This window comes from Vespa crabro, chromosome 11 (assembly GCF_910589235.1).
Source record: "Vespa crabro chromosome 11, iyVesCrab1.2, whole genome shotgun sequence".
Lineage (NCBI taxonomy): Eukaryota > Metazoa > Arthropoda > Insecta > Hymenoptera > Vespidae > Vespa > Vespa crabro.
Genome location: NC_060965.1, coordinates 6564255 through 6580883, shown reverse-complemented (window position 1 = coordinate 6580883; position 16629 = coordinate 6564255). Strand labels below are relative to the sequence as shown.

The 16629-nt window shown below is 26.9% G+C and overlaps 1 protein-coding gene across 5 annotated transcripts; it reads right to left on the bottom strand.

Moving 5' to 3' along the window:
* Positions 1-5201: 5201 nt before the first annotated feature.
* Positions 5202-14783, bottom strand: LOC124428036. Of its 5 annotated transcripts, none has more exons than XR_006943060.1 (10): positions 14588-14783; positions 13961-14129; positions 7797-7864; positions 7541-7673; positions 6750-6880; positions 6555-6664; positions 6351-6496; positions 6048-6241; positions 5819-5935; positions 5202-5737 (listed from the first exon to the last, which is right to left on the bottom strand). XR_006943060.1 is itself a non-coding variant. In XM_046971607.1 (10 exons), exons 3-10 carry the CDS (start codon positions 7854-7856, stop codon positions 5620-5622), a joined length of 1014 nt encoding a protein of 337 aa, XP_046827563.1. In that variant the 5' UTR covers positions 7857-7864; positions 13961-14129; positions 14293-14773; the 3' UTR covers positions 5202-5619. The 5 variants fall into 5 exon arrangements, 4 of the variants coding, with proteins under 4 accessions (XP_046827563.1, XP_046827562.1, XP_046827564.1 ...); XM_046971607.1 differs by having other exon boundaries at positions 6043-6241; positions 14293-14773; XM_046971606.1 differs by having other exon boundaries at positions 6043-6241; positions 14588-14773.
* Positions 14784-16629: the final 1846 nt, after the last annotated feature.

The window sequence follows — 16629 nt, the reverse complement described above, 5'->3', positions numbered from 1 at the left end:
AATATTACAACGGCACTATTACATTCTTTCACCTATGACCGATCTATAATAAAGATTTTGACGAATACATTCGTTGTAAGCGAGAGATCTCGTTTTAAAAAGTAAAAAAAAGATAAGGAGAAAAAGGAAAAAGAAAAGAAAAGAAAAGCGATAACCATTAGAATCGGGGTACGCTCAAGTTCGATTAAGTTTCGTGTCTTTGATATCGTACTTTAATTAATTTATCGTAACGAACATTTATCCACATGTTAATATGGTTTTGTTTCAAGTTATATAAAAATAAATAACGAATGAATAATGATCGATGGAAAATCACAATAGTACAATGGAACGTCGGTTTTGTTAATAAGAAATTAAAAAATTTGCGTTTTCAAAAGTAACTAAACAAAAGCAAAAAAATTTTTAATCTAATGATAAAGTGAATATGTATGACGGGATCGAAAAAATGTCCGATCACGAATTCTATTATAAATCCCACTAAAGTATTATTATTATTAATATTATTATTATTATTGTTATTATTATATTTTTTTATTTGTTATTATTATTAATTACATAATGATAATGATAATGATGATGATGATAATTATTATTATTATTATTATTATTATTATTATTATTATTATTATTATTATTACTTATTATTATTTATTATTATTATTATTATTTATTATTATTATAATTATTATTATTTATTATTATTTATTATTATTGTTATTATTAATTACGAAACTTTGAAAAGATAGACAAGGAAAAAGAAAAAGAAAAAGAAAACAAAAAAGATAATAACAATTATAGACGATAAACTACCGATCGTTGAATTATCATCCTAATTAAATTATAACTATAATTATTACTTTCTTCTAATAGACAAAGTTGATTCTATTTAAACCAAAACTTAAAAGTAAAAAATCGTTCCTTGTTGAGTTGATTAATCAAAAAAAAAAAAAAAAGAAAAAAGAAAAAAAAAATTAATACTATAATATATCTAATCGTACTTCTCCTTTTTTATAATATTTACGATTTATTACAAATTTAGGTTAGATCGAATTATATAATAGTAGATTTTTATCCGCTATTCAAACATAAAAAATCCATATTGAAACGGGTAGTCGTAAATTTTTTTCAAAAATTAAAAGAAACATTAATAACAGTACAAAACGAAATGCAAAGCAAAAACGACAGTGCTAAGAAAGAAAGTGAAAAGAAAAGAAAAGAAAAAGAAAGAAAAATAAAAGAATAAAGTTTCGTAACTTCGATGCGATTGGTCGAGTGATTTTTAAATTTATTGGTCGATTATCGATATCGTCGGCAAATCGTTTACGACGATTTTATTTCAAAATGCTACTAACATTTTTGAAAGATTATATATAATACATACTATATATATATGTATATATATATATGTGTGTGTGTGTGTGTGTGTGTGTGTGTGTGTGTGTGTGTGTGTGTGTGTGTGTGTGTGTGGTGTGGGTGTGTATGTGTGTATATATACAGTAGAGGACCCAAGTATTCATACAGTACATGTATGAAAATACATTTCTACTGTACGAATATTTAAATTCCAACACCGTATATTAATTAGTATACTATATTGTATTATGTGTTCGAAAGTATGATATATATATACTGTATAGTATATTATAGTATAGTATAATATAGTACAATATATTATATAATTTATTATTATACGAATTTAATAAGTATATATTATACTATAATATATATATATATATATATATATATATATATTCATAGATAAAATTAATATTATTTTATAATTACACTTAAAAATATTCTGAAACAAACACCTGGCCACGAAAAAACTAATACATATGTATGTATATGTAAATACGTTATATCTACCCACGTAGTTTACGTTGGCACGACTATAGTTATGTTGATTTGCATGAAGTTGGATTGTTTTGTTTGAAACAAGGGTTTGAATTCATAAATAATCAAAACAGATGTCGTTTCCGAGAGAATGCGAAAAAAAAAATATATATATATATAAAAATACATCCAAGAACAAGAAACAATATGATTACCATATATTAAATTTTTATTATATAATATGCATATTATATTATTTACGATAGAGCTAATAAAAATATTAGAAACAATGTAAATGTTTTGCAAATCGTTAAAAAAAAGAAAAGAAAACGGTAATTGAGTCACTCGACCATTCAAGTTCTAAGTACCAAACTAAGAAAAAGGAGAAAAGAAGAAAAAAACAGAATAAATAATTCGTATGGATTTGTGAACTGGCTTACGCGCCATCTAGTTTTTCATTGGTTCATTAAGATATTGGTTGGAAATTCTCATCGATCGGATTTAAATCTATTTTATTGGTAGTTCTCTACTATACCGACAAAAATATTTCTTCACGACGTCGAACAATTCGATTATGTCGGAATATTTAGACGAACCTTTGAAGAGAAAAGAAAAAAAAAACGAATAATGCACGTGTAAATGGTACACTTAAGAGAAGGGAACTGTCGTATTAAAAAACACAAAAAAAAAAAAAAGAAAGAAAGAAAGAATGAAACAGAGAAAAAGCACAACCGGTATCTACGATTCGATATAAGAACAGAATCGAGAATCACGTTCACCTATTATTATCGGAAGACTGAAAACGTACCTGAGACAATTCAAATGAAAGCCGTGAGTTAAATGCAAAAGACCTGGTATTATTAGTCTACATATGAACGAAGCTTTAGAAAAAAAAAGCAAAAAAAAAAAATAAAAACAAAGCTTGTCCTTCATCTAATATGTTAAAACGAGAATTTATTATCGCCTCACTTTTCTTTATTTTTTTTTTTTTTTTATGTTACTCACTTCTCTTGCAACCGAACAAACTAAACAAAATAAAAGAGAAAAAATAAAACAGTATAAAATCGAAAGGAAGAGATAGAAAAAAAAGAAAGAATAAGAAAAAGAAAACTAAAACTTACGATTTCGGGGACCGAAGAGTTCTTGAGAGTACCCTCGATCGCTTCGCTACATCTTTATATAGATCAATACAGTAATGCTTAATCATTTCGATGCGTAAACGAAAATGTGATGTTTCGATTATTTAATGAAAATTTAGATTTGAAAAAAGTTTACTCTTATTATTATTATTATTATTATCATTATTATTATTATTATTATTATTATTTTTATTATTATTATTATTATTATTATTATTATTATTATTATTATTATTATTATTATTATTATTATTATTATTATTATTATTATTATTACTATTATTATTATTATTATTATTATTATTAGTAGTAGTAGTAGTACTGTTATTATTATTGTCATTATTATTGTTATTATTATTAATATTATTATCGGTTACATTACCTTATAATGATATAAAATTCAAACTCCTTTAATGAAATAAATTCAAGAAATGCAAGCAATATTAATATTTGAAGAGTATCGGCTTGCTTGGAAATTGTAATTGACTATGACTGAAGTTATTTCGAATGTTATTTAATGAATAGAAAAGAAAGATATTTAGGGACGTACCAGGTGACGATAAAAGTAAATTCGAATTTACTTGATTCATCGATCATACCCTTGCCGAGCCTCGTATATTTGTTATATTTAGAGAGGCAGTGTCGTTTGTATACGTTTCTAATTTGTCTCTAATTGTAAAAACGTTTTTATTGTCTTGATAAAGTACTCAATTGGTTTGCAATTGGACGACAAATTTTCGAACCAATGTGGATTCGATGTTCCACAACGGGCGTACCATTTGATTGGACAGCAACTTCGATGCCATATTTTTTTTCCTTTTTTCTTTTTTATATCATTAGAGACAGTGCGTTGTTCGCATCGTATTTCACGTATTGTTAGACAGAAATATGTATAAAAAGAGAATGAATGAAATGAAAGAAAGAAAGAAAGAGGGAAAAATGAATATATAGTATCGTAAATGATTCATGGACGTTGAGTAGTCGATTAATAATTTTAGTATATAAAAAGAGAAAAGACAAAAAAAAGAAAAAAAAAACAAAGGAGATCTTTATATATTATTCACCTCCTAAATATCACGCTAGTTGCCAAGTGCGTATGATACGATTTTATTTGGAGGCCGCGTTGATGTTATACACTTTTTGGTGATGACTTATTATTGATCGAAAAGACGAAGAAATGGAGGAAGGTAAAATAAATAAAGAAAAAAGAAACCGGGAAAAAAATAAAAGGCGAAAAGAAAGGAGAAATGTTACTAGTTAGTCGATAATAACGTTATAGACGATAAAAAGCTTTAGTGTACATAGTTTTTTAAAGTGTTAAAAAAAAAAAGAAAAAAAGAAGGAGAAAAAGAAAAAAGAAAGATAATATATTAAACAACCCTAGTGATCTCTATGAAAGATTCGACGATAAATATAATATAATCGAAAACATAAATATAAATACATACATACATACAAACATGCATACGTACATACGTACGTGTGGCCGCTGCTGCATACATCGCAAAAGAAAAATTTCTTCGATTAAAAGAAGACGAACAGCGAGATAAACTACTACTACTACTACGATGATGACGACGACGATGACCCAGAAGATACTTCGCACCCATATGATTATAGTGTTGATGAAAATGCGTATTAAAAAAATAAAAGAAAGAGAAGAAAATGAATTAAATAATGAATCGTTTCGTTAAACATAGTTGCATATTGTAAATTATGTATAAGAACGCAGATACGTTAATCGTTACATATAACATAATATAATATGTGATATATGCGTAATATTTTAAGCTGTCAATAGAACATGTCCTAACATTAAAATATTATAGTGCCATTATATCGATCGAGAAACAGATTTTCTTTTATATATATTTATATATATATATATATATGTATAAGCCGTTGATTTTGAAAGTGGGGCAAGTTTATTTTATGTTATTGGTAGAAAACATAAATAAGAAGGTAAATTTTGTTAATTTGTAATAAGAACTAATTTTAATTATTTTTTTCACCAAAATGGACTTGCCCCACTTTATATATATATAATAAATAAATATATATATATATATATATATTTATTTATATATATATTTAACTAGCCCTTATATTTCCCTAAAAGTTAGACTAGATATACATACATATCATACATTCAAATTTATTTATTTCGTATTTACAAAGAAGAAGAAGACAAAAAAAGAGGAAAAAAAGGTAAGAAGAAGAAGAATGATATGTCAGTCATATTTTTTTATTATCTTCTCGTATACAATGGAAGGAACCATCGCAGATTATTTGATTTTTTGAAATCCTTTAAATTCCTCTCTTCTGCGATTCCGTGAGTTTTTACTTACAATCTAATTAATCATTTATACATATAATAGGAAACATTTGTTGAACATGCAATCGATACGAAACACTCTTTGTAATCAAAAAAAAAAAAAGAGGACAAGCATACATGGACGGCGTGATATGAAAGACGACATCGATAATCTAATGGTTAATTAATTGAGTATTGCAATAGCATCCGTTTGTCTTTTGCCTATCAAATTGTTTGATCATTAAACGGCATAGATATTGTTGTTGAAGATGGATGAGTTTCTTTTCTATTTTTTTTTGTTTTATTTTTTCTTTTCTTTTTCTTTTTTTTTTGTCAATAACAACGACAACGATGACTTGGACAATCAGATGGATATACCAGACACTTATCCATACAATAAACGCTTGCACCTTCTTTACCTTCGATTTCACCTATCGCATCGCACACTTCTCTGCAAAAAAAAAAAAGAAATTAATTTACTTTATCTTTCAATTATTTACAACTACAATTACTTATATACATTTATACTTACGGACACTGACAGACCATATTTGGACAATTCGGTGGATAACGAAGACAATTGGCCTGACACCAATCAGTCATGCCAGGTATAAGTCGATAAAAATACGTAGGTACACAAACTTGTGATCTATGGTTAATATATATTTATCTTTATAATATGATTTGATATCAAATATAACGTAATATTAAGTGATATCGTTAAACGTTAAAAAAATTTCGTTTAAAATAGATTACCTTACTATTAGTGGGAATATATTGTTCGGTGAAGTAATATCTCTGTAATAAAGTAAGAAGGGATTATCATCGTGCACAAAGGGTGGTGGAACTCCTGCTGTACTTGTCACGATACTGACGTCCGCACAATTTCGAAATGTTTCTGGCCTACCACATCCTACTGCTTCTGTACCATTATCACAGGTACCCCACATATTACCTGAAAAAAAGAAAAAATAATAAAATATTATTCATATAATTAATAAATTAAGAAAAAAACTGAAATCAAATTCGAAGATTAAATTTTTATTAATAAATAAATAAAGAACCTGTGTAATAATTCCATTGAATGACACATTGGGTACAAGTTATGTAAGCCGGTAAGACAACTCTGTAACGGAATATAGCTTTCTTTTCTGTATCCAAAGGTATTTCAAAACGGACGTCTCGTGTACCAGAAACGTAGAGAGGATATCTGAAATGAATGAACTTTGATTATTCATGGTTTAACAAATCAAATTAATAATCTATACCTATCGAAACATTGTTGAGTTGCTTCGCTCCTAGGATTATTATTTGGACAAAGATATAACTCGAATCCTCCCATGTGATTAGCCGTTAGCTCAACCTCGATATCGATTTCCTATAAACGAATAATTATATAATAGTTGGGAGTATTAAAGATAATATTTGATTATTTGTTTTGTTATACAAAATATGCAAATTACCTGGCCAACCGTATAATGTCTGACTATAGTTCCTTTCGCATATTCACCACCTGCCTCGTGTGGTCTTGGCTCGCTCAAATGAAATGCGTCTCCACAGACCCCACATTTTCCTTTATTTTGAACCCATTGAACTGAATTCAAAAAAATATCTTTTTTAATGAACATTCTTAATTTATTCTGACAAATTTTTCATTCTTTTTTTCTAATTTCTTTTTATTTTTTCTATCTTTTTTTCTTTTTGTACTTTTTTGTATTTTCGTACAATACTTTTCATTCAATGTTGAATTATTTCAACTTAAAAATATTAATATTATTACATAACTCTATTCAATTTTTTTTAAATAAAAGAATTTTTTGTTTAAATCGTTTAAAAAAATTATACTCAAAGAAATTTCTTGATGATTTTTACCTTTTTTAAAATTGATTTAAACAATTATATCTTTTAGTTACTTTTAAAAAATTATTTTTAAACTGACATTTTTTTTGATAAAACATCAATAAAAAATATTTTACGGTAAATCTAAAAATTAATTTCGATAATACGAATAAAAAAGCGCATATAATTTTCGAGAAATTTTTTTTTTACCTTATCTCTGATCTTAAAAAATATTGAATTTTTTTACGATACGACACACCTTAAATTTATAACCCTTAGGGCTGAATTTTTTCTTTTTAATCGGCTGCCATCCATCTTACAAAGAACCCGCTTATTATGGGTGAAAGGAAATCATTATTAAAAAAGAAAAAAGAAAGAAAAAAGAGAGAAAAAAGAAAAATAAAAAGAAACGAACCTGCATACCCGCCGCAGAATAACTCATTATCGTTGTAATTCACTGGATTCGGAAATCCAAATCGCCACATACTGTTACGTCCTGGTGGATCCATAAGTCGTCCATGTCCAAGAACATGATAGTCGTCGGGTATCTTCGAATAAGATTCTTAATAATAATTACGGTATTTGATACGAGCCTCGATCGAAACTCACCAAATAACTTTAATTACGTCTTTATTGCAGTCAAATGATTTATGATCGTAATTTAAACTTACATTTAAAAAAAAGTATAGCCCTATAAGGAATAAACTGGTATATTGATGCCTGGTAATCATCGCAATATCTGAAATTTTAATTATGTTATTAAAGATTTACGTTATTCAACGTAATAATCATCAATGTAAATTCGTTTAATATAAATTTATTTTTACAGATGATCATAAATTATGAACAATGATAATTACTTGTCGTTAACTAATCATCATTACTATATTTCAGACAATACTTATGAATGATATTAATTCTTTATACTTATAAATAAACGCATGCAGGAAATTTTAATTTTTTTATTTAAGAAAAAAAATAGACATTTATTTTAATAGTGTGAAATGTAATTCGTTGAAAAAAAATTTTTATTATTATAAGTCGTCGTGAATTACAAATTGTGATCATTATTTATTAAATATGAAGAATGACTAAATTCTGTTTTGTTAAAATTGATAAATGATGAAAATTCTTTATACTCATGAATAATCAGAAATAATTATTAAAATTCTAAATAAAATGATTCATCATCGTTTTATGCCTTAATTTATTCCTGTCATAATCGAAACGCAATCGAAATCAATAATGATTTTCGTAAATAGAAAGAAAAAATTTTGTATTATTTATATCGTTCAGACAGATTGTATTAACATAATTTATTGTTGAGTTAGCAGCATCCCGTTATTATTCTAATTAGAAAAAGATAAGAAACTCATTATATATTTCTATTCGTGAACGCCATTAGTGTATCCATTAGGATCATATTTCACGGCTTACGAATGAGCCAATCAACGTCACTGATGCGTACCTAGCTCGATCAATCTAAAATGAGATATATTTATAAAGATCTATATGCTTGACGTTAGAAAAAAAAAGAAAAAAAAAAAAAGAAAAAAGAAAGAGAGATAGAAACTAAAATGAAAAATGAAAAGAGAATTTCGTTAATACAAAGTCGATTTAAATGGCTCTCTAAATTTGAATTAGAAAGAGTATCCATGAATAAATTGCAGATCAATGTCCTTGAATCGAAGCACGCATGTAAACTTGCGTAACGATCTTAGAAAAAGACAAGCTATATACCATTTGTTGTGCCAATTGAAGATAAAGATATACATGACATGACGAATAATATTATTCATTGGCTAATCGTTGAAAGAATTTCGCAAAACTATGTTGTGATATTTTTTATTATTATTATTATTATTATTTTTGTAATTAAAAAAAATATATATAATATTTATATATATAACTATTTATTCATATAATAATAATATATATAATTAAATAAATAAATAATATATATATATTACTGTTTACACTTTAAAGTATTTGAAAATATATTTATATTTTATTTATAAAAAAATATATCACTTATATTAATAATAAGTAATAAAAATATTATGTGCACAATATAAAATCTCTTAAAATTTTTCTATGTAATATGTTATATATTTATATTTTTATATTATTTATATATTTTTATTCCTTATAAAAATATATATTTATATTAATTATATTTTTATTTATTTATATATTCTTTTTATTAGTGGTCTTATTTTATATACAGACTCAGCGAAATAAATTAAAAAAATGTTAAGGAAAAAACGCGCATTATCAATAAATACTTCTTATCACAATCTTTAATACATATAAAAATCTCAAAACAAACAAATGACAAAGCGTAATCAAACGAGATACGGAATCTTTTGAATTTTATTAATTTATTGACATAGAAAAAGAATGATAATGATTAAAAAGATTTACGAACTGTATCAATGAAAAATCACAATTCACAATTCGTATGATAAACTATTACAGAAGATCGAGAAGTTGTAGACGACATATTCGAAGATAAAACTCAAAGATTGGCACGTAAAAAAAAAGAAGTAGAAAAAGAAAAAGAAAAGAAAGCGAAACGCGTAAGGAAATTAAATAAGATTACATTCCATTGGTCAGTATAAATTAATCATCAAATGTGTAAATACATATATATATATATATATATATATATATATATATATATATCTTATCGAGTCGTGACCTCTTCTACTTATATAAATTGCCATTTGATCTGATTTAAACGTTATTAAAGAGATATCATAGAACTCGTCGTTATTTGTTGGTAAGTCACGAAGTAAATCTTAATGATCGGAATAAATAAAAACAAATCTAAAAAATAAGTTGGTGGATTCGTCAAAGGAAATCCTTGAGGTTAGTTGGTTAACCTTCCTTCGAAGATAAATCGAAGAACGGTATGGGGTTATCAACTTTCGTGTATACTTACACAAGGAATACAAAAAAAAAAATAAAAAAAAAGGGAGAAAGAGAGAGAGAGAGAAGAAAAAAAGAAAAGAGTTCCTTAATAATCTCGATTCTCTTTGAGGATACTTCTTTTAATATCAAGAAATTCCTTTGGCCGTGACTTCTCCTTAAAAGAATTTCCAAAGCTTAATAAATTATAATATCTCTTATCGACATATGAAAATGCCGAACGATAATCAATATTATTAAAAAAAAGAAGGAAAGGAAATAAAAAAAGAGACAGATATTATCGTCGTAAGCAAAATTCTTCGACGCAAACAAAACGGAATAAAATGGCTTTACGTTGGCTAGTCGCAAAGCGTTTCGTCAAATAATAAAATTTTTTTACTATATTATTATAAAATAACAGGAAGGATCGAGAGAATAACATCGAAATGTAAACCAGTTATTTTACGATTTACTAAACGACCGAAGAAACCCGAAGAAATTTCACGCTAATCAAAGAAACAATCGACATATTTTTTTATGAATCAAAAATTCCATTAAATATAACGAACATATTGATAGGAGGAAAGAAGATGAAGGAAGAGTAATAATGTAGAAAATAATAGTTTCGAAAACGAGTTTCGAAGATGATTATCAGCGAACAATCAGGTTTTCACGGTCCCTTCAAAAGCGTTAGTTACGTTGTTGAAAAAAAAAAAAAGAAAAAAGAAAAAATTAACCTAACCAAAAAGAAGACAAACGAACAAACAATAACAATAATGATAATAATAATAAGAAAAAGAAGAATAACATCGAAGAGTCATAAATGTGCGATAAAGGCCACGGTTAACATTGGCTATTGAAAGAGTTTGATTTATCTTCTTTGAGAGATCAGTCGATGACTGTGTTTGTCGGCGAATTAATGAAACCAGGAGATAAAAATGTCATTAAAAAAAAGAAAATTGAATATCATTATATTCGACAATTTATTTTTTCTTTTTGTTTTTTGTTCTTTCTCTCTCTTCATTGAAACATGCACTTCATACTATCATTATATTTCACGTTCGGTGTTGATTATCGTTATTGCAGAGAGAAAGAGAGAGAGAGAGAGAGAAGACATAGCAATTAACGAAGTACTTATCACATCGTTCGATTATATACCAAACAATTTGTAAAATAGCAAATATATCGTTTTATTTTTTTTCTATTAATTATACATTGATTCTGATATTGTTGAAACGATGATACTAATTATCGACCTTCGTTCGCGATTTTATAAAAACTGGACTAGGTATGTACTTACTCGAATCTTTTTTGTATTGACTTTTAATTGCATTGCAAATCGATCCTTCAGTCTATGTGTGGGTGTATGCGTATATGTGTATGTGTGTGTATGTAAATATTGATGAAACGTCTTTGCATGTTAATGTAAGTGCATCGAACGAATGAGAGGATCCATGACCACGACTTTCGAGTATAAAATTTCATATTAACGTGGCAAGCCTTACTATAAGATTTAAATATCAGGATGCGTGGTTTTATATATGGGAAATCTGCCACGTAAGTTGCAATACCACCAACTCACAGGTACTTATATATTCGCCAATATCTCTTATAGTATACTTCTTTTACTTTATAATATCTTCAGTTTACGTTTATCTTTGTATTTATATATTTCCGTATGCGTTCTTTTATTTATACCTATTCAAATGCGATTAACTAAAATAATATACGTTTTACTGTAAATATGTACTAAATACATATATATATATATATATATATATATATATATATATATATTTATATATATAATATTTATATTTACATTTATATATATAAATATATACATATATATTACATTTAATATATTTACAATTTCTTTGTTTTAATATGTAATATATATTTATTATTGTTATATATTTATCAAAAAATTATATCTTTCTCTAATTTTGTTTTTCTTTTTCAATATCGTATCATGATAATTCTAATCGATCGAATATGTGAACCACCGAAAACCTGATCAGTAAGGATCACGTGACGAATGTAAAATTAATGAACCTTTTAAAATGTCATAATTATTCTCGTGCTTGTAAATTTCGTAGAGGACTTCTTAATAGATATTTTTACGAGTATCCAAGTGAATTTTAATAGTCAATCCGAAGAAAGTATACTAATAAAACTATCATGCTTATATATGTACAAGAATAAATATGAAAATTCATTGAAAATAATCATAATAATTTTCCAACTGCTTCAAATTATCCTTAGTTAGTTTATATCCATCTATTATTTATTATCAACATTATATATAATTCACGTGTTTTTTTGTACCTAATAATAGTATATCATATATATATATATATATATATATATATATATATATATATATATATATATATATATATATGTATATATATATATATATATATATATATAATTAATAATCATATATATAATAAATATTATAATAATGTACCTATATTATATGTACTATTATACTATATTATAAATATATATTTTTATATATTTAATTTTTATATATTTTTTATATATTTTATATATTAAATTAATTAATTTTATAAATTTATCAAATAGTCCGTATTGCTTGATGACAATTGAAAAAGAAAAAAATATATATAAGTCATACTACTGAATAACCAAAGAAAGCTACGAAATTCCACATGGAAATCCTTGAATATGCATGGTATGTATACAAGTAGTACATGTACAGTAAGTACGTTTTCTTTAGTCTATCTCTTTCTTTTTGACAATAGACGTTCACTGAAGAAAAAAAAAGAGAAGAAAAAGAAATATCGATGAACAATGGATGTCCTCTTCTTCACATCCACTAAGGAATAATCGAAAATATTCGTGTCACTATCTCTTAGAATCATGACTAAGTTTTAATCGGAACGTTAATATTATACCTTATAATACGATCAAAAATTCCGTTCGCGTAGAAATTTATCAATAGTAATGATGCCGACGGCCGTTTAGATAAAACGATTATCCTGATGATTCATCATTTCTAATGGAAATTATTAATTATTATGTTAATCCTATTCAATCCATAATCTCGTTTGTATATAGAAATAAGATTAACAGAATTAAAAATATCGATCGGTATCGTCCATCGTTAATAATATAACATAGAAACTTATGCGAATTATAAGTAGTTTATAGGATTGATATAAAATATTCATAATATGTAAATAGTTATATTTTATTAATAACGATTAACGAATACCTCTTTAATATTGAATATTAAATATATACAATGAGTAGAATGAAAGAAATCGGGTTAAATCATGTTGCACCGGTTTTGAATATTGAAATACCGGTAGAATCACAAAAGCGAGAGAAAGGAAAAAAGGATAAATATTTTTGGTTCTCCGAGACCAAGGTCGCAGACATTACTATGTAACTCGGTAACTCTTTTAAATAAACAAAAAAAAAAAGAAAAAAAAAGGAAAAAAAAGGAAAAAAAAGGAAAAAAAAGGGAAAAAAGGAAAAAAAAGAAAAAAAGGAAAAAAGGAAAAGAAAAAGAAAAAAAACGAAAAATATCCTCAAATACACATGTAATCTGACTGAGTAAAGAAATCTACTTGGGAAGATTTTATCTTCTAATTTCCAAACTAAACTAATTTCTTTTACAATCGAATATAACTTAAATGATTTCATACGAAAATTTTAATGTTATCATGAAAGGATATTGATATATCATCGGGATCGATCGAAATGATAAATTCTTTCCTAACAGTAATAATTTTCGATTAGGTTGATTTAACTGCAAATAAGTATTTATATATCTAACATTCGCGATGCAGATGGTAAAGTTTCCGGTTCTTCCTCTCACAGCTGTTCCTCCTCTCTCATGAATGGTAGCACTTTAAAAGTATATTGGTACCGTAAGCGTGCTCGTACTTACCGGTGAGTAGCACGTGATTTGCTTCCCAATCGTTCGCCAACCGATTGAAGTAGGTGAAAATCGAGCTTGGAAATCGAAGAATCCAAGGATGCGTCCTCGAAATTTCAAATGCAGCCTTCCCAATTTGCTCTTCTTTCAATCTTTTTTCTTATTGGTTAATCAAGCTGTCCTGAGAAGTGATTGGTTGAAGTGATACGTATGAATATATACTTTAGAAAGAGAAAGAGAGAGAGAGAGAGAGAGAGAGAGAGAGAGAAGGAGGGAGAGAGAGAGAAAGAGAGAGAGAAATTAAGTTAAATTAAATAAAATTAAAAATTAAAAGAAGTACATACGATCAAGTACGAGAAAATACGATAAAATAAGAATTTATAGGAATAAATAAGGGCAAAAATATAAATGAATTACGAATTAATACGAATAAATACGATCAAATACGAATCAATACGAGTAAGCACGATCGTGTGTATAATCAAGTACGAATTAACACGAGTAAATACGAATGGATACGATCAAATACGAATTAATACGATCGAATACGAAACTATATAAATTAATAACAATTACGATATAGTACGAATTAAAAATTATTAAAAAATTAATATTAATTGAAAGTTAATTATGAATTACAATGTAGAATGAAATGAAACTACTCGAACTCGAGGATAAATTTCGAAGAAGGATCGTCGAAGACTGCAGACAACGCAAAGACTGAAGCGGTCGCGATGCCTCGCGAACGGGTGAACCGAGTCGAATGCGTTCGCGCGAATGAATAATATGCGCGTAGCTCTCTGCGCGGACCTGTGACCACCGAAAAACTTGGATTACCACTACCAGAAGAGTAGTAAGGGACCAAGGTGTGGTTCCCAGATACAAGATTGTTGCTACCGATTCAAGAGAAAGAAAAAAAATATTAAGAGGGAGGACGACGAAGAGGGAGCTTCATTTTCACCTTTTCTTTCTTTCTTCTTCTTCTTCTTCTTCTTCTTCTTTTTTTCTTTCGTCGTTCTTTTTTTTTCTTCTTTTCTTCTCACCAGTTCTTAAATCGATCGATCGATCGATCGATCTACTTTCCCTGAAATAACACGAGTATACTGTTATTACCATGCTAAAAAAGTTTCTCGAATGTAACGAACGAAACTAAATTTTTGACTTTTTTCATCATCTAGTGTCTCTTAAAACTGAAAACATCGACGGTGTTATTCCAGTAAATTAAGTTACATCATATATGTGGATATTTCGGAGAGAAAAAAGAAAAAAAAAAGAAATGAAAAAAAACAACAGAAAGAGAGTAAAGAATTCATCAAATTGATCAAATATAGATATACATGATGAACGTATAATGAAAAAGGTCGTAACGTGTAAATTGAAAAAACATGCGATGAAATTGATGGTAGAGATTTTTTTTTATAAAAACGATTGAAACCAGTTGTTTTTCATTTATTGATAAATCTAATGTTAAAGAACTTAGATAAGTACAGTATGAAGAAATTTAGTTATTGATAAATCTAATGTTAAAGAACTTAGATAAGCATGGTATAAAGAAATTTCGTTGGTACCGCTAAGGAACCTACCATTTGGCCATATATGGAAGGAGGTGTGTCCGGTGTGCATTCGTTATCATATACCTACAAATGAATACGATCAGTGGATGACAAATAGTTTCATGCTGAGAGAACGATATACGATAAATTGGCTTTTTGTATCGAAAAGGTGTCAAGAGCGTGGCAAATATTGGTTATACCTGAACTTATGCTAATTGAAATTTTCGTCTTACAAATATGGTTAGTCTCGACTTGGACAAAAAAGAAAAAAAAAACAAAAAGAAGTAAAAAAAAAGACCAATGATATATGACCATTGAAAAAGTCAATAAAATCATTAGTACCTTTTTTAGTATATCCTAATATTTTCATCTGGAGGAAACTTTTCTTTATTGTTATCTCCTTGTCTGTCAGTGACTTTGTCAAATATATCTACAAATACAAATATATAAATATATTTTAATAACTCTTAAAATAAATATTCCTTTTAATAATTGTATTGAACAGGAATTAAAACAATTTCTTTTTTGTTTCTTTCCTTTTTTAATAACTGTATTTAAGATATGTTAAAATAAATTTGATAAGTTCGATAGAAACCATGAAAAACATCTTAAATCGATACGATCTTCTTCATATATATTTACTTTCATGGAACAAACAAACATGTTTTATCTTTCTTTATCTCTACTTAGATTAAAATAGAGTATCGTATACTTCATTTTGACATCAACAACGTCAACATTTTTTCCAATTCGCACAATCCATTTCCGATCCTCCGTTAAAATTTTTAGTAGGTAAAATGTGTTAAGAAAAAGCCCGAATTCGAACTTTCACTATCGTCGCAATAACTGGACAATCGACGTATGCAGTAGTAATACTATTCGTGACAAGAAATACAATCTTGTTTTTAAAACGCGTACGAAACGACGAGAACTTGTGTAATAAAAACGTTACATAGCTTGATTGCTTGCATTTATCTCTCTCTTTCTCTCTCATAGTTACTTTCTCGATTAAGTACACACACACACACACACACACACACACACACACACACACACATATATATATAAACATTTATGTATGTATGTATGTATATATATATGTATATAATGTCTATTGTCCTTAAATAC

Excerpts from the sequence above, each read along its gene's own strand:
- LOC124428036 (XM_046971608.1), bottom strand. The coding sequence starts at position 7,856 with ATGATTACCAGGCATCAATATACCAGTTTATTCCTTATAGGGCTATAC. Across the intron at positions 6,881-7,540 it reads ATTCTGCGGCGGGTATGCAG|TTCAATGGGTTCAAAATAAA; the intron begins GTTCGTTTCTTT and ends TTTTGAATTCAG. Across the intron at positions 6,665-6,749 it reads GACATTATACGGTTGGCCAG|GAAATCGATATCGAGGTTGA; the intron begins GTAATTTGCATA and ends ATTCGTTTATAG.